Source organism: Acanthochromis polyacanthus, chromosome 5, assembly GCF_021347895.1.
Source record: "Acanthochromis polyacanthus isolate Apoly-LR-REF ecotype Palm Island chromosome 5, KAUST_Apoly_ChrSc, whole genome shotgun sequence".
Classification (NCBI taxonomy): Eukaryota; Metazoa; Chordata; class Actinopteri; family Pomacentridae; genus Acanthochromis; species Acanthochromis polyacanthus.
Window position 1 is genome coordinate 18,871,425 of NC_067117.1, and position 17,933 is coordinate 18,889,357.

A 17,933-nucleotide genomic window follows, 5' to 3' on the forward strand; every position below is an offset into this window, starting at 1 on the left:
ACCTACTTTTAGACTGGAACAATGCAGTTTAAAAAAATAATGTAAAAACTAAAAATTAAGTACATAACACCTAAAATAATATTTCTTAGATCCCAGAGGAGAAATAAATATCAGACAGAAAATAAGTTAAAGTGCAAATTTTCTTTTTATTCTGATTTCATTTTACAGCAGAAATTATGTAAAGCATTCAGAAGACATTTTCCACATATAAGGGCAATATTCAAAACACTTTGCATGGCCTCAGCAACAAAATATTCTTTTTAAAAACATCAACAATTTAGTGATGCTTGTGCATGCATGTTTGTAAAACAAAAAAGTAAAAACTAGGCTACAAAAAAAGAGGAATGAGAGACTGAGATAGGCATGGAGAACACAACAGCAGGCAGGGTGGGAATACAGCAGGAGATGAGAGAGAGAGAGAGAGAGAGAGAGAGAGAGGGAGAGAGGGAGAGAGAGAGAGAGAAGACAGGGTGAAAGAAGAGGAGAGGAGAGGCAAGGAGAGGTCTAGCCATAGAGTATCTATAAGGGTCTACCATTCTAGCATGCAATGTGGTGTTTGGCCACGCCCTCTCAAAACAAGGCCTGAAAGGTTATACCATTCATTACTAGGCGGACTTATGAGAACAGAGGCCGTCTCTGCGCATGTCTACCAGCTGTCTACTATGGCAACATTTCTTTATTTTATATTTACTTTTTTCTACACTACATATTCTTTTTACAGTCACCATCCTCTCCAAAAACATGAACATATCGATGGATTTTCTGCATTCTGTCTGTGTGTTTGGTTCCGTGTGGGTCCTGTCTGAGTGGACAAGCGCAAGCGTTCGGATGTTGCTGTGTGTCAATGTGCCTTTCTGTGTGTGTGTGTGTGTGTGTGTGTGTGTACACAATATATATATATATATATATATATATATATATATAAAGGAGTTCAAAGCAGTGTTCTTTAATTGTGCTGATGCGAGAGGAGGGGCAGTTTAAGAAGAGGTTTAAGTGATACTGTAGCATGAATGCTCCTGACAGCACCGTCATAACCGTGGCTGTCTCTCAGTATGATGAAAATTAAGAAAAAGAGTGGCACACACATCAGATTTGTTTCAGTTCTAAGTTTTTAAATCTGGCATCTCTTTTAATCTTTTTAGGTGATATGGGGCTGTTACTTATTTTTGCATTATCTAAGAATTGCTCATATTAAGATTCTTGTGCATTTAAGACAAGAGCAAGGGTATAAATAGATTTTCTCTCTCATTACTGCTTTTGAATTTCATTTATATTTACTCAAGATATAAAATAAGGGATCTTTAGATGTTTTTTCTGGTAGAAAAATTGATGCAAGATACAGTTTGGATAAAGCAAACAGATCACATTTGCTGCTTTACAAAATAAGACTGGAATATTAAAAAGATCAAGAACAGTGTAAAATACTGAGTAGTACATAATCAATTGGAGTATTCCTAAGAGACACAAATATATATATACACACAATACACATACTCAAATGTACACAGTCACCAGTAGTACATCTCTGTGCAAGCCGTCATTACACCTCACATACAATCTCCCTGTTCTTCAACCCTGAGTAAAATCTAAGGGAGAGATTTCATTGTTCCCAAAGACATAAGCACAGAGAGAAAGAGTGTGGCCGCCTTTTGTGTGTGTCTGAATATGTACATTTGTGTTTGTGTATTTATGCATTTATGTGTGTGCGTGCACAGCCGCGTCAGACAGTGAGTGACAGAGAAAGACGAAGAAATGAAGTGTGCATGAAGGTTTTTTTTGTCCTCTAAAAAAACTGCCCAGTTATGCTTTTGTTTAATGCTGCAAATACTTTTTTTTTCCCTAAGGGAAAGACAGACAAAGAGAGTGCATGAAAGAAAACACATCTTCCTCCCAACAGCGACAGCAGGGAGGTGAATAGACTTGTGACAGTGCCTTTCATACACAGAAGCTGAATTCAATGGTTTTCTTCCACTAATACTGCGAAATGCACACAAAAGTGGGGCGTACAGTGATACTGTAATTACTGGTTTGTCTCATAAAGCAACACACAGCATCAGTCATGGCCATGAGCATTCATTCATACCACTGACAAATTAGAGCTTCTAACTTAGACTCAGATCAAGTTTAACACTGTCAAGTTCATTTTTAACACACAATTTAGGAAAATAAACAGGTAACTGGAAACCTTTTGGAGGACATACAATAGATATTTCCTGATATTAGTTTGCACTTTTCTGTTATTGAGCAGGCACTTTCTAAACAGAGCTTTCCAGAAGTCTAAAGTACATGTCGTATAAGTATGGCAGTGACAATGAGGAGAAAAGAAAAATCAATCAAATGATATGTAAAAAGTGGGAAGGAGACATTCTGTTTGAAGATGGAAAGCTTTGACTGGAGGCCAGGCTGGATCTGCTGTAGGTGTGAATAATGGTCTTAATAAAAGCTAGTATGTTGCTGAAGCACAACCACATTGTAAAGAATGTAGCGCCCTCTTCCCTTTTTGGATCATCAGTCATTGCATTCACATTTAAATGATCATAGTGATCATCACCATTAGTATCATTTTCATACTTGCATCATCACCATCACCATCATCATCATCATCATCATCATCATCATCTATATCTGCCTCAGACAAACATCGGAACTTGTAGGTCTACGACTGAACTAGTACTAGATCTCTTCTACTGTTTATTGTCTGTGTGTGTTGCCTCTGTGGATCTTACTGATATCTTTTGGGTGTTGCTTTCCCCAACGTAACATATTGTTAGGCAAAATAGCATTCATAATAATTGGCACTACTGGCAAAAAGGGTTTAATTTTTGCTAGCCAAGAAACAAAAGCACAAAGTGTAAATGTTTTGTCTGAAAGATCATTGTTTCAGCTAACTTTGTTTTCCCACTTATAATTCTAACATTAGATTTTTCAGTTGCATGCTTTAACAAAATGTTCTTTTCAGTAACACTTATACTGGATACTCTTAAAGTGAAGCAGTTAAAATCCTCTCACAGTCCATAGCCACTAACATGTTCTTTTTGCTGTTTCTTTGTCTTAAATCTCATGCACATTACTCCGTTTGTAATATCTACATTATTTACAAGCAATACAGCCATCCTGTGTACCCAGGTCTCTGTCTTAAGTTCTCATTATGGGAGTAAAATAATTTATAATCTTAAATACAGTCCTCTTATGAAAAAGTTTCAGGGTCCTCGTATCCCCTTACCTCGTCAGTTTATATACAGGAATATGCAATAGTCCAAAATATGGATTTGATCGCCCGTACGGGCTAATATGGGGACCAATGCCCTGTATAGGGGCAGGTATAGGACCCATGTCCTGTACAGAGCAAGCATAGAGACCTCTCAGAGTCAAGAAGAAGTCAAGGCAATGGTATGTGACTCTCTCCTCAAAACCACAGTTAGGATTTAGAGGTTCACGCAAAGAACAAACTAACAGAGACATTTAACCATTGGAACATGTCATATTTTATCACACGGGGGAGGGAGGGGGGAAACCAGTCTCAAGCTGAACCACTCTTGAGCCAATTAAATAAATAATCAGACCCTTAAATAAATAAAGTAAAAAAAGCACCCAAAATAAGTCATTTGTCCTTACACAGTTCACATTACACAGGGCAAGGATAAGTTGATGAGGACGTAAGTGAGACACAATTACACATAGAAATACAAAAGAAACAACACTAAAGCAGTTTGGCAAGCATGCAGGAGCTCGTAGCTCAAACACATGCATTGAATTGAACAAACACGGACACACCACGGCAGGCGAGCAAAGTGCTGCCTCTGAGAACGACTCCATACAAAGTCCATGTAACAAATTAAGACATCGTTATTCAGACCCCATCCCTTTATCTAACAATGCCCCTCTTACATTCAAGTGCAGTTCCTCCCCTTTTGATTGGGTGACTGATTATTAGGTTTATAAGCCTGTGAGACAGAGTGGTTGGTGATGTTGTGATATACTGAATCTGCAGAATGAATTGCCACTGTAGCTCTTCAGGATGATGGAGAGGAGGAATAAGCGAAAAAACCTTGCATGCAAATGCAACATAGAAGTGAGTTTTTTGGTTTATGTTTTCTTATTCTTTCATGGATCTCTGTTTGGATACAAAACACAACAGGTTTCGTGTATTTTCTGCATGTCAAAGTAGCCTTTCTCTTGAGCCAGCTGTTCATCACAGGAGCCTTTTAGCACATCCAGCTGCTGCCATGAATAGTAGGACGTCATCGTCAGGCGCTTCCTCGCTTTCTTGTTTGACTCGTCGACTTGTTCTTGCAAAGAAACATACCCATGAAGAGTGCAAAGAATGCCATGAGGTTAATGTGATGGCCTCCCAGTGAAACTGTGGAGGAGGATCAGTGCTGTGGGCAGAGCCAGGTCCCTGGGCTCTGCCCAGCAGTCTGTCTGTCTGAGCTGCCATGATGGACACCTATCCTGTCCTCAGTCTGTCTGGAAGGAGTTTTTTTCCCTTATGAGGGAAGAGGGGAGAAAGGGTAAGGGAAAAGGAGGGGAGGAGGAAAGAAGATGGCAGGGTAAGGGTTGGGAAATGGAAAAGGAAGGGGAGGGATGGAACAGAGGAGAAAGAAAAAGGAGAAGATGGAGGGGGAAGGGTGTATAGATTGCTCACAGGCTGAGGGGGCTGTGTGCGGGGCCTGGTGGTGGGCTCTCAGGACCCCTGGCCTTTCTCTGCTCTCTGGCCCTGAAGGAAAACCAGATGCATATTAGAGACACAATCAGAGATTTGTGTGAGTGTGTGTGTAACTGAATGTCATTGTGTTTTATTCCACATTTATATCCAAAGGCCATACTCAGAGCAACAGGAAAACTTTTTCAACAACCCCCATCCAGCACACACACTCACCATCCTGTTATCCTCCCCACCCATCAAGGCACAAAAAAAGGCAGGCCAAGCAAGACACTTAAAGTCCCCTAGTGATGACAGTCAGAACATGCCCCCAGGAAGACCATATGCAAGAATCGCTCCTCTATCTATGTGTCAGTCATGCACAAGTACTGACATCATTCGGCAGTCCTCGGAGAGAGACAGAGAAAGAGACAAGGAGGTTGGGAGGGAAGAAGAGAGAGAGAGAGAGCGAGAGGGAAGGATGACAATCCAGGATCTCCTCTCCCCCTCCCTCCGCTGACATGCAAACAGGCATCAGCCACCGGGAGAGAGGGAGAGAGAGGAGAGAGGGAGAGACGACTCACCCGCTTCAGAGGCCTATGGTCCATCAAGGGGCTTCACAGGAACAGTAAAACAACACCAACTATTAGCACCAGAGTAGTGCGCATGCGTGGCAGTGGGCTGTGTCATGTGTATAAGCCCTTGGATGTGTGTGCCGTTGCGTTTGAGAGTGTGTTAGAGTTTTATGCCTCACCTGTGGCGGCATCGGAGCAGGAACCTCAGGATCTTGCGAGCAGCCTGGTTCTGTTTTTTAGTTAGGAGGCTGCTGTAAGCAAAGACATGGGTGTAAGAAATCTTTACGACCTAATTAATCCCTGTGAGTCTGTGTGTTTGTGTGTGTGTTTGTGAAGTACCTGAGGGAGTGTCTGTAGGAGCGGTAGTATTGCTGGATGAGGACCGCTGCTCTACGACTCTGCTGGAACTTCCTCTGTTCATGGAAACTCCGGAAACGACTCTGGATCAGGATGGCTGCCAGGGTCATCCTCTTATAAAGTGCATACTGGGAGAGAAGACAGCAACATTGTGAAGCCTTTTGGTGGCACAACCAACCTACTGTTGTAATATTGATTTCTGGATACACAGGTATCATCGTTTCAATTTAAAATTTAAAATGCTATTTCAGATTTAAAAAAAAAAAAATCAAAACCAATCAGATAAGCTTGATACTGAAAAATGTAATAACTTTAGATTACTAAACTGACAGCAAACATGCATATTAAGCTTATGCTTCAGGGTTTCTTAAGTAAGTTTACAGTATGTAACTGTGAATATATTATCTCAGCCTAAACTAGATATTTTCGTCATTTTGAGTAGAAAAAAAGTCAGAATCTGACAAAGTAGCTTGTGAATCTTGTCAAAGCACATTTTGAAGTGACCAGACAATCACTTTTGCTGTTATAAAAGTTCCTCTGCAGTATCACATCAAGACCCACAGGCTCACTACAGCTCACACAGAATAATTTTGTCACTGAATGGTTGTAATCGGTCATCTTAAAATTTACTCTGTTGAGAATGAAGCTTTCTGAAATGAATAGAACACATGGCATTAAGTCATATGTTTGCACTACAGATTAATACACTGAAGCTGAGAAAGATTTAAAAAAAAATTAGACAAGTATTACAGAATATGAACAAGCTGCATTTAGGTTTTCAGTGGACTGAAATCAGTTGGTCACTTAACAAATAGACAAAGAATCAAAATTCTACAGTTTTATGCCACTTCAGTCTAAACTTATTAAAGGAGCACACCAACTAATGATGTGATTTCTGGATATCTATTTAAGTACTAAACTCTCAGGCCTCCTGACATAGTGGGTAAGTGGACTGATGCTAGCTGTATGTTGCTAAAACTTACCTGCTTGTATCTTTTATAGCAGCGCTGAATCACTGCTGCAATCTCTTTGCGTTGTTCCTGAATGGCACCCTGGAGTAATAGAAAGTAAGCGTTAGTCCTAATATTGTATATGTAAAATGGTTTGTTGCTATAATGAGCTTTTTCAAATAATTCTGGATTATGCAAGAGAACAATACAGGAACATAAAATGACTCATGTTGTAGGTAGCTCAGCAGAGCGGGGGGGCAATTCTTCTGCAACTTGATGGCAATACCTTTGACCAATCACACTTGAAGCACTTTTTGCACTTACTAAAGGTCTTTCCTTATGTCTGAATTCTTGCTTGTGTTGTATGTCACTTTGGACAAAAGCGTCTGCTAAATGAAATTGTAGAATTGTAGAATAATGCATACCAATGCTTGAAATGCCTTTTATACTTGCCTTGTGTTTTCTGAGGGAGTGCAGAGCATGCCTGATGGTCTCATACAGTTCTCCCTGCTCGGCCTCAGTCATGGCTAGACAGGAGGAGGAGTCCGTTTTCAACCTCTCCTCTTTCATAGCTGCGCGGAGGAAGGAGTTCCACTCAAGGGGCGAGGATAGAGCTTGTTTAGCCTGAGGACTCTGCTCATCCTCCGGCCCTGAGAGAGAGTTTGGTTTGGGGCTAGGAGTCGGAGGCTTTGACTTTAGAAACCTGGAGAAATAGCAGCCAGCCAAGCAAAATTATTAGAGTAAGAAAAAATTAATGTGTTAAGTAAAGTAATGTGGAGACTTTTAGAATTATTCGACCCACCTTTCTACCTCACCAAGGTAACTAGAGAGCAACCTGACATCACTGCTGATTCCCACCTTCCCAGAGTCGACTTCAGTCTCCATCGCTTCCTGCTTCAGCCTACCGGTTGAAGCCTCCATGATGTGATCAGCTAGCATTGTAATGTCCATCTGCAACACATGCAAAGGAGGTGCTACTTGAACACATATATATACCCACTACCATTTAGATTGTCTTTAATTTTGTCTTTTTTCAGACCTTTGCTGACAATACTCAGTATTATGTACTAAAAACGTAATGGAACGACTACCTCAATGGTTACACTTATACATGGGAAAGTTAAAAACAAATGTTTCCCTTAGCCCCAATTGCTACATTACAAGTGTTTGTATTAACTGCCCCTGACAATGTGCTCCCCATACCTGCAGGTCCTCTGTGTTATCCTGGTAGGTCAGCAGCTCTGTCTCTTCTCCCCTGTCAGACAGCACCCTTTGGCGCAGGTGGATGGCCAGTCGTTCTTTTCCCAGAATCCTCCTGGCTAAGCTACGCTGCCCCAGAGTCTGTCTCAGACTCCACCTGGTGCCCCCACCAGACTCCCCTATCCTGGCCTGCAGGTGGGAGAATGGGGCATTGGGGAGTAGAGGCCGGCTGGGGCTGGAGCTGGCAAGAGGTACGTTCTGACAGCTGAGGTTGGAGGGTTGAGTTTGTAGGGTCTTGGAGAGGAGAGAACGCTGAGGATTAGGACTGGGAGAGGAGTGGAGAGGATTGGTGCCAGGGTTTGAGTTAGCTAGCTGTTGCTGGGTGTCGGGGCTGGGCTTCAGTCTCTTGGCTGGGGGTGGACCTCCTTGATCTCCCTGGGTTCCCTGTGGGGCTCTGTGTCCTGTTTGGCTCCAGCTCTGGTTCTGGTTTTCTGGCTGGCTCTCTGCCCTGGGTCTCCTCAGCTCTGAAGAAACAAAGATGATGGAAAATAACAACAAGTCCAACAATGGCAACATTGATTCAAACTGCACTGGATATGTTGGTCCCAAATCCTCCCTTACCTAGAAATACAGATTACTGGTGATATTTTTTTATTTCAGACTGACAACAGAGAGATCTGTGAATTATCCTGTACAAGTGGTTACTGTCAGAATAAAACTTTAGGATATATACTTATTTGCTTTCTTTACCAGAGTTTGACAATAAGCTTGAAGGCATTCTCGGGCCTGGCCAGCAAAGCCAGCAGCCTGTGAGCTTTGCTCAGCTGAAAACTGTCTAAAGGCAACAAAATAAGCTGGCCTTTAAAGCTCCCTCTATAACACATTATACATTTTTTATACAATCTGTACAGAAACTTGTGTAGAAACAAGTTTTTAGGAGGTTATATGGGGTTAGGTGCCAAAAGATTTATTTTCCTGGAACAATGTCCAGGCAAGTAGAGACTTCAGATGGGTACTATCTTTGGCCAAAAAGGTGCATCACTATAATATAATATAATATAATATAATATAATATAATATAATATAATATAATATAATATAATATAATATAATATAATATAATCATTTTGGATTTATCTTTAAACAAACACTGTATAATATACTAATTAACAAGACATGCCAGTAGGTGGATATTTATTTTTTACCTAAGCACAGCTACCTGTCAAGTTAAACTAACTAAACTATTCATAAAACTATTTTAAGTGTCACAATTAAATTCCATACACTTCAATAGAAATAGGTTACTGGTAGAAATCTAAGAGAAGTAATTTAAATGACCTTAAATACAACTGAAAACCTGCCTAGATACAAACCCTGAGGATAAGGAGGAACTCTGCTTTGGGTGAACTGACCTTTTTACCCAGTAAACCACAAAATAGTACAGTTCTGCACCTGAGTTTGAGTTAGGAGTGGGGTTGTTGCTTATTCCGCTGGTCTGTGACTCTCCTCTCCATCTGTCCATCCAAGCGTCCACAGGCTGGCCCTGAGTTTGAGGACTCTGTTGCAGCTGCTCTAAGAGCTCAGCCAATCGAGTGTGGCCTCGGGATCGGGCTATGTTCAGTGGCAAGCGTCCCAGTGAATCAGGAATAGCCAGGGCTCTCGGGTCCCACTGGTAAAGCACCAATGCTGCATCAGTATGGCCCAGAGCACATGCCCACATCTGTGGAGGTGCAAAGAAAACAAACTTCACGTACACAGGAATGGACAGAAAGACGCACACACGTGAAAGTATTGATCACTCACCAGTGGAGTGCAGGAGAAGTGGTCTACATTGAGAGGATCCACTTCCAGTTCAAGGTCAATACTGTCAGCATGCTTTGTACTGCAGAGGAAAATGGCAGAAGTGAGATTACTGTCGGAGTCTGTACCTCGACAATGGTTTGTCGCATTTATGTTGTACTCACCGCCAGCGAATAAGTGTCTGAATGAGCCCTGCATAGCCCTGAGCTGCAGCCAGATGCAGTAAGGTCATTCCTCTGGAATTCTTACTGTGGACGAGCTGATTAGAAGAAGCCCAGCATGGCTGAGACATCATCTTCTCACACACCACCACCACACGACCTTCGAACGAACCCTGATCGGTAGAGATCTAAAAGATTGTGAAAGAAGAGGACAGACCAGGTAATCTTGGGCAATCTCTGTTAACAGGTTTACACCCCCTGTCAAAAGTTTTGAGACGGGTTCTCATTCATTTGAATGTACTGCATGTTTGGGTATTGAAAAAGTATACCAAGGTGTCAGAAAATTTCACTGTACAAAGAAAAGTCTGACATCTTGGAGAACCTTTGCTACAACAGTCTTGAAACATATGCTGCCTTTGAGAGGCTTAATTTTGAAGGATCAGCAAGTTTACTAATATTAGAAAACTAGCAAAACAGACAGACTTGATTCAGTGATTGCATTATGCTGTACAAGTTGCTGTGCAGCTCCTGTAAGTTTTTGGGTTATTTCTTTCAAGATACCAAAAAACTGTTGAGAAGTGCTCTACTCTTGGGTTTTAAATCAATAAATTAATGTTATACAATCTTCAAATTAAATCTCAGTGATTCAAACTCAATTTTAATTGAGTTTAAACAATTTCTTTTAATTTTATGTTGTTTAGCTGAGCTGCCCAACCGACACACATTCACATCATCAGAATTACTGATTTACTTGAGACTGCTGATCAGTAGCTCCTCCTCCTCCCTCCACTCCTCCGCCCTTGGTTGCCATGGCTTCTGACCGAGGGTTCTGATTGGTTATCTCAGCCATCCTCTGTTCCATCTGCTCCAGACGCTCCAAGATTGACATCCTGAATTGAGTATCTACAGAAATGAAGGTGGGGACACGTAAAACTGTGAGCACTGGCTCGCTCTTCGATGCATTTAAGCAAATCAGCGTAATGTTTCAGTAAATCCTACTTAGAGAGGCTTAAAAAAAGAAGCTCATCTGAGGGGCTCAATACTGGAGAGCAAATCACAGCTGAAATCCAATAAATCCACTGACTAACAAAGGAAAGTAGGGAAACACGCAAAGTGTGTGGATGTGCTTGTGAGCGTGTGTGAAAAAGTACACAACTAGTGACGAATGTAGGTCTGTCTCCGTACGGCTGTATGTGATTGTGACCCTTTGTTTCAGTGCTGCTGCAGTTTGCTGCAGTGCACATTATGTCATCCCACCTGCTGCTCTCTCACTCACTCTCTCTATTTTTCTCTCCTCTTATTTCACTCCTATTTTTCTTTCTGCTGTCTGCAGCACACAAACTGAGCATAGGGGGCGGAGCCACAGCTGTGACACAGAGATTCATGCTCCTCCCACTGCCCTCAGTTTCATAGTAAAACAGTTCAGCTCACGACAGAGCAAAACACTCCACTATTATAGCAGCCCAACACAAAAGAAGCACCTGTCTTCACCTGCAAATGCAAACACAACACATACAAATACAGAAACATGAACACACACAGACGCACAAAAAGGCAAGAGATGAACATTTTTGGTTACACGACACCCACAAATATTAATAACAAGTGGGGAGAATACTAGAGAGGCTGGCATCTGCTGCTGTGTTATTTTGTGACTAATTGAAATAAATTAATACATTATGATATTATTTGGTAGTTTGCAAAAAAATAATTGAAATTAAGCAATTAAGTAGGGATGAAATTTTCATCTAATTACCCTTCTTAACTGACAAATCAGTTCTTGAATTTGAAATATTCATCTTCATGTCCTTGCACATTTCATTAATTTACACATCATACACAAGAATGGAGACTATGAAAATGGAAAAAAATAACACTGGAAAATTAACAGTGCAAATAAACGTGGATGAATTCCTCTGTCTGTAAAATAATAAACATCATAATTGTTGACTGACTTACTGTTTTTAATCATATGATTATATATAGTCTAAGTGCAATTCATTACTTTATAAACCATCACTGACTCTCTTAATTAAGTAAATAGTCTATAACTGACAGTAAGAAAATGCACAAGTGTTCTGGTAACATTACAACTTCCCTTGAAGGCTTATAGATTACAGATTATTTTACACTTCTTGACTGCAATTCAGCTGCTTTTTAAAGTTTGTCTGTTTAACAATCATGCACTGATGAGCTAAAAACCTGCAGATTTACTGGTCAGCTTTGGACTTTGACACAGTTTTTCCACTGCGTTTAATTTTTTTGTCCTCACATAAAATGACTATTCATCAGTCACAACACAGTTAAAGTCACAAATGTTGATAACACGTGACTGCAATTTCAATTTTCATTTCTTAAAAAACAGCAACCAGTGAAACAAACTTTTAAGCTTGTTAGCAACAATGAACAGTGCCACACTGCGTTTCATTTTAATCAGCAGTTGCTTTCCTAATATTGATTCTTCAATTTAACTAGTGATGATTTAAGTTGTCTAAATAAATAAATAAAACAGCTCACAGTTGGCACACTTTAAAGTAATGACTTCATTGCTAAATAGCAGGTGCAGATTTACATAAAACTCAAACTTCACTGCTTTTTCAGACTTTTTTCTCTTTTATTTGCAGATCAGTAGTTCTGCAATTACTTAAATTCATTCAAACTCGTGTGTGCTTCAGAATTAGTGGGGAAATTGTGCCTCAAACAAAGAAATTTCAAAAGCAAACATCTAAACACGTGCAAAAATGTACAACACTGAGTCTAGACACATGTACTGAAGCTTGATGAGCATCCCCACTTGTCTCTATGGTTCTGTTGTTATCAGGCCTCTGCAGGAGTCACCAGCCGTCTTTAATTTGTAGTGCCAGAGTTCAGTGTCTCTGTCTGCTGCTGCTGGTGCTGAAACTGGGAAGCTCAACCAGAAAAAAACCCCAGAAACACTAGAACAAGCTCAATCAGCAGCTCTGCAACCACAATCAAGCCTCTCGACTGTGTCTTTCAGTTCAACCATCCATCAGCGCGCAAACAACGTGATGACTTGTGGCATCCCTTTGTCTGAAATCGACAGAGGCGGTGCGCATCACATGGAGCTACTACAAATATTTTGACAGGACAAAAAAGTAGCTGAGGCTTCACAGATATTAAATTAAACAGACACATTGATGTCCATCTACGGCAACACGACACAAAAAAAAACTTAACCCAGCTACAGAACAACACAGACCAAATGTAGGAGCGCGTTGTTGGAGTTACTATCGCTTTAAAATCAAATCGGCTACGAACCCAAAACAGCGAGTCTGCCTCTCTATCTGCTGCTCTCTTTGTTCCTGTTCCTGCTTCTGTTCAAACCCCGTTAGTTTGAAGTGTGCGGCTCACACATTGCTACTCCAACCGTGCAAAACACAACTAAGTGCAGAGAGAGAAGGAGGGAGGGAGGACGAGAGAGAGAAAGGAGGGGGGAGAGAGAGGAGAGAGTCTCCACGTTGTGTCTGAGAGCGCAGCGCTTCAAATCCGCCCGCCAGACTTTGAGCTGCAGGAGACTCGGTCGTCATCGACACAACCAGACTGCACACAAGCTAAATTGGATCGTGTGTCAAAGAGATGTGCAGATCATAATCATTCATCTCTATTTTTTTTCTCTCCTCTGAGCCTCTTCTGATCGCACGTTTGAGGCCAAACAAAGGAGAGCTTGTGCGATAAACCGAGCAGAGCGCACGTCCAAAGTCAAACACAGCGCCTATATATAGGCTGCACAGTATACCAGCGGTGCCACGACGTTTTCACTGTCAAACGGACAGCGATTGTGCCACGGTGTCCTTGCCCTTCATATTCCAGCACAAACAGCCAGTCCTGCTGTGACTGGAGAGCCGCATTGCCGCATTGCGCAACGCAGAGAGAGACGGGGGCGAACACGAGAGTAAACCCAGGACATGCCTCAGCCGAGGAAACCCGCGTGTTTCCGAGCTGCAACTGCACCAGGAGATATATTTGTACGCAGAAGCTGTGCGGACATTTGCAGCCAATCCTCATCCCCCGGAGCCAAGAACGTTTAATTGTCCTCTAACATCTCACAGCGTGGTTTTAATTTGATAACTCACACAAGAACAACATCCACTGCTCTAACACGATGAGCTGAGCACACACTCACAGTGGACCTCGTCATGAATGAGTGTGCACTAAACAAATCTATAAAGCAAAACAGTAAAACTCCAATGAGCCAGATAGCAAAAATGAAAAATAAAGGTAGATGTTTACACCTTTTGAAGAGTTGTTTAAGAGCTGAATGCAGTCAGAGAAAAAGCTTCTTGCAGGCACGAGAAAGCACTTAAGCCGAGCAGAAGTAGCATGAACACAACACTAGGGCAACTGTGGCTGCAGACACATATCAACAGGTTTTCTCAGAGTTACAACACAACAAACATTGCAAGCATACTTTTGTTACATAATTTCAGGCTCACATTCAATAGTCGCAGCAGGAGGCAGTTAAATGTCATGTTGGTTCATGTTCCTGACTGAGTAATTAACACATGATAACAGGATGAGTGTAACCGTAAGTGATTGTCAAATAACTGCTCTCACCATCCAGTGACAGCCAGTCGTGCTGAGAAGACGGCAGGGCAGGAAGGTCTCGTGCCTTGTATTCAAACACCACCGATGAAGAGATGACCTCACCGCCCATAGCCACCTGCAGCATCACCAGTCCTGTGTCATGGGCTGGAAACACATCATGATGAGAGTCAGTAACAGAGACTATGTGTGCAGTGCACTACATTAATCTGCACTTGGTGAAGGCAGACGTCATAAAATGACATCAGTTATGTTATCCGCATTACATACTCTGAAAGTCTAGAATTGCTTCTGCAAGAGAATCTTATCATTACTGCACATTCTAAACATTTTTAAGCAAAATTATGTGCACTGTGTATCTGTCAAGTGGTGTTCTTACTCACAGTGTTCTTTAAGTATTGCTCTTATCTTCTCATATAAATAGGACTGCATTTTCCAGAAAAGAAAAGTGTATGATGTATGAGGCTACAACCACATTAATACTTTTAAAATAGCGTTTTTAGGTGAAAATGATCTTTCTCTGTTTCTCTGTTATACACTAGATATATTATTATTAGAATTCCAACCCAAAACTTTGTCACAGTGTTTGGAAGGCATGGTGCCAAGTTTTGTTTACTGATATTTACATCTGTTTAATTAAAGAGAACATTTCAACATTTATCCTTCAGTGTCAAAATAGGCTGTTAGTTGTGACACATAACCAGTCATATAGGGAAATTGGTGCAACATTGCTAAAGACCACAAAGTGGTGACTGCAGATAAAAGAAAGCAGCTGCATCGGAGCCAAAGCAGTGCATTAAAACAACTAATTTAATTAAAAAATGTTCTAAAAAAAACAATGACACAGATTGCTGGAAAAATATTGAATATTGGAGCTGATAATCAGCTTACTAAAAACACATACTGGTGGTCATGGCAGTGGAAAACATATATTGGGAGTCACTAAAAAAAGCTTGCCTCCAGCATGTATAAGTACTACTACCAAGATAAAGTGCAACCACCAGCTGCTAGTGAAGCCTGCAATTTATTATTAATTGATTAATTAAGCACTGGCAGTCAAAGCTGATGCCTTTGTTTTCGCAGGGAAAAGGGTCATGTGACAGGAAGGACATGCAGAGACTAATAAGATTCAATCTCCAAGTGAGTATGGACACCTGAATCATCATTTCCATTTCTGGAGTCCTGACTAAAATTTAACTGTGAAGTTTTCAAACTAAAAGGGGATCAGTAGTGTCTCCACTTTAGCAGTCCTAAATGCTGAAGTAGCGTGGATGCTTAGTGCAAATAAAGTTTTAAAATAAGAAGGTGTACAGGAACACAGGTGTTACCTGGGCAGTAGCAGCGCAGCACCCCGGGCTGGATGAGGGCAGCGGGGACACTGATGTGGTCGAAGAGACAGCTGTATTCACTGCTTGACTCCAACCACGGACCTGTGATCAACACCTTCACTCCACCCTGCGGCACATAAACAGACACTTCAGTCTAATATCTCACAACATAGCTTTACTTTTTGCACAGGAAACTGCATATATTAGTTTAGATGTAGCTGATGAATAGAAGATTCTTTGAAAATGAGACACGATATTGCATGCAAACTGCAATGTTGTCATGCCAGGATGATACATTTGAAACATTTCAGGTTTATGAAGATATCTGTGTGTGTGTCAGTAACTAGCGTATGTGTGTGCCTGTGTTCCTGTGTGTGTGTGCGTGTGTAAATGTCTTTCTACCACATATCACAAATTCATCTGTGACTAAAACATACCTACGAGACACGGTGCTCCAAATATTTGCTTTCTGTTATATAAACCTTAACTAATACATATAATAACCTGCTTCATTTACAAAGTCACTATTATTTTGTTAATGACTAATTCATGAGTCTAGAAGGAGCAGCAGCAGCCCCTAGAGGCTGTGCTGCTCCTGACATCCAAGTAGAACAAAGTAATTTGAACTGCCTGAATCACATTGCCACTGGTTCCCTCCTGTAGTCGGATATATTATAATGCACAAGAAAGATTATGTCCCTCTGTGAGTGAAAGAGTTATGAAGTTAGAAATGGTTACATTTTCAAGGTTTTTCTGTTTTCTACCATCTGTAGCTCCCCTTTTAAGATCATTCTAAAAAATTATGTCATCATCCTCAGAGACTGAGGAGAAAAAAAAACTTCTTTTAAGAAACTTAAAGCTGAAATGATGTAATATTTATGATCCTGGAAGAAAGCTGCGCAAAAATACTGGCCGAATTTAGTTAACACATGTTCCCTGTGACAATTGTGGCCCCTAATTGTGAAAACAAATGTCAGCAAATCACTGTTTTTCAACAAGATAGTGGTAAGACGTAATGTTTCCACAAGTTTCATCGCAACTCAGTGACATAGCTGGTGTCTGAGATATTAGAAGTGGTACATGGGTAAATTAATGAGGCCACCCAGGGGAATCAGGAAAGTCTTGAAATTTCATCAAAGTCCCATCAGCTGAGTCTGAATTATTCTGACTCCCTAATGACCACACAACCAAGCTGGCGGTACAAATTGTGTTGAGTGTGATTTCAGTGTTTAACATCAGTACAAGCTACAGTCAATCATGTGGTGAAAGGCCTAATTTTCCTGCAGGGAACAATGATGAATAAATAATATCAATCAAGTTGGGTTTACTAACCTCTGGATAAGACCACTCTGGGGAGTAGTCTGTCACACCAAACAGCCTCCCAGTCTCCTGGAGGAGTCCCAGAGCTCCCTGCTCCACCTCAGAGCCCTGCATGTGGCCTGTTCCTGTGCCCTGCTCCTCTCCTGCTGCCCCCTCCTGGGTCATCAGAACCCCAGTGACCGCTGCCCCCACCCCACCACCAGACCCCTCAACCGAGATGAAATCATTGATGAGATCAGAGAACTGGCTTCCAAATGAAGCCTCAAAGCCTTCCAGACTGATGGCTGTTCCTGCCCCAGCTGTTGTAGCCGTCACCCCCCACCTTGCTGAGAGCTGTAGAGCGCCCCCTCAATGTTTGCACCAGCAGCTATTGACTGAGGACTGGCCCCCACTGAACTGCTGCCCCCTGACAAGCTCACACCATTGCAGAGAATCTCGTTTTCCCCTCCCCGTCCCCCGCCACCTCCTCCTCCTTCCTCTCCTCCTCCATTTTCATCCGTTGGCTGGAGGTAGTGTTCAGTGTCAACACTTGTATAGGTCTCATGAGGATCCCCTGCCTTCAGCAGTAATTCTCCTCCATTCTCAGGAGGCTTCTCTAACCCTGCAACCTCTTGATGTCCCCTATTGCCTGACTGGTCAATGGTGGCATCCTGTGGTGTCAGGGGAAAAGAGCCCACTGCCGTTCCTTGTCCGTTCCTTGCACACAGGGCCTGCTGGTCTGTGGTGGTTTGGTGGAGGTGTGTATGTGGGTCTCCATTGGTGACCGTAGAGTCTGTTGGCACTGTGGGCAGGCCGATGTATGCCTGGGCATCGCCGGATTCCTGGGCTGCCTCAGTACCATTGGTCTGCAGCTGAGAGGGCTGGCTTGTCTGGGGGGAGGCTTGGAGGAAGAGGCTGGGGGAAGGGTGGTGTGCAGGCTGGGTGAGACTAGGGACACAAGCTGATGACATTACAGCGCTGAAGTCCATCTGCTCCAGGGTGGTGCTGGGGCTGAGTCCGGTTCCTTCTCCCACATAGCTGCTCTGAGTGGCCAGCGG

The 17,933-nt window shown here is 42.0% G+C and overlaps 1 protein-coding gene across 1 annotated transcript in view; it reads right to left on the reverse strand.

Moving 5' to 3' along the window:
- Positions 1-126: 126 nt before the first annotated feature.
- Positions 127-17,933, reverse strand: part of LOC110956129 (calmodulin-binding transcription activator 1-like) — a 54,748-nt gene continuing 36,941 nt past the window's right edge. Inside the window, 15 exon segments of the mRNA XM_022201439.2 lie at positions 127-4,717; positions 5,397-5,468; positions 5,557-5,702; positions 6,558-6,626; positions 6,978-7,227; positions 7,327-7,475; positions 7,728-8,248; positions 9,177-9,444; positions 9,528-9,606; positions 9,689-9,873; positions 10,437-10,588; positions 14,261-14,395; positions 15,577-15,703; positions 16,909-17,210; positions 17,213-17,933. The exon segment at positions 17,213-17,933 is cut by the window's right edge and continues 833 nt beyond it. Coding sequence (XP_022057131.2) covers positions 4,642-4,717; positions 5,397-5,468; positions 5,557-5,702; positions 6,558-6,626; positions 6,978-7,227; positions 7,327-7,475; positions 7,728-8,248; positions 9,177-9,444; positions 9,528-9,606; positions 9,689-9,873; positions 10,437-10,588; positions 14,261-14,395; positions 15,577-15,703; positions 16,909-17,210; positions 17,213-17,933 — 3,252 coding nt within the window. The 3' untranslated portion in view covers positions 127-4,641.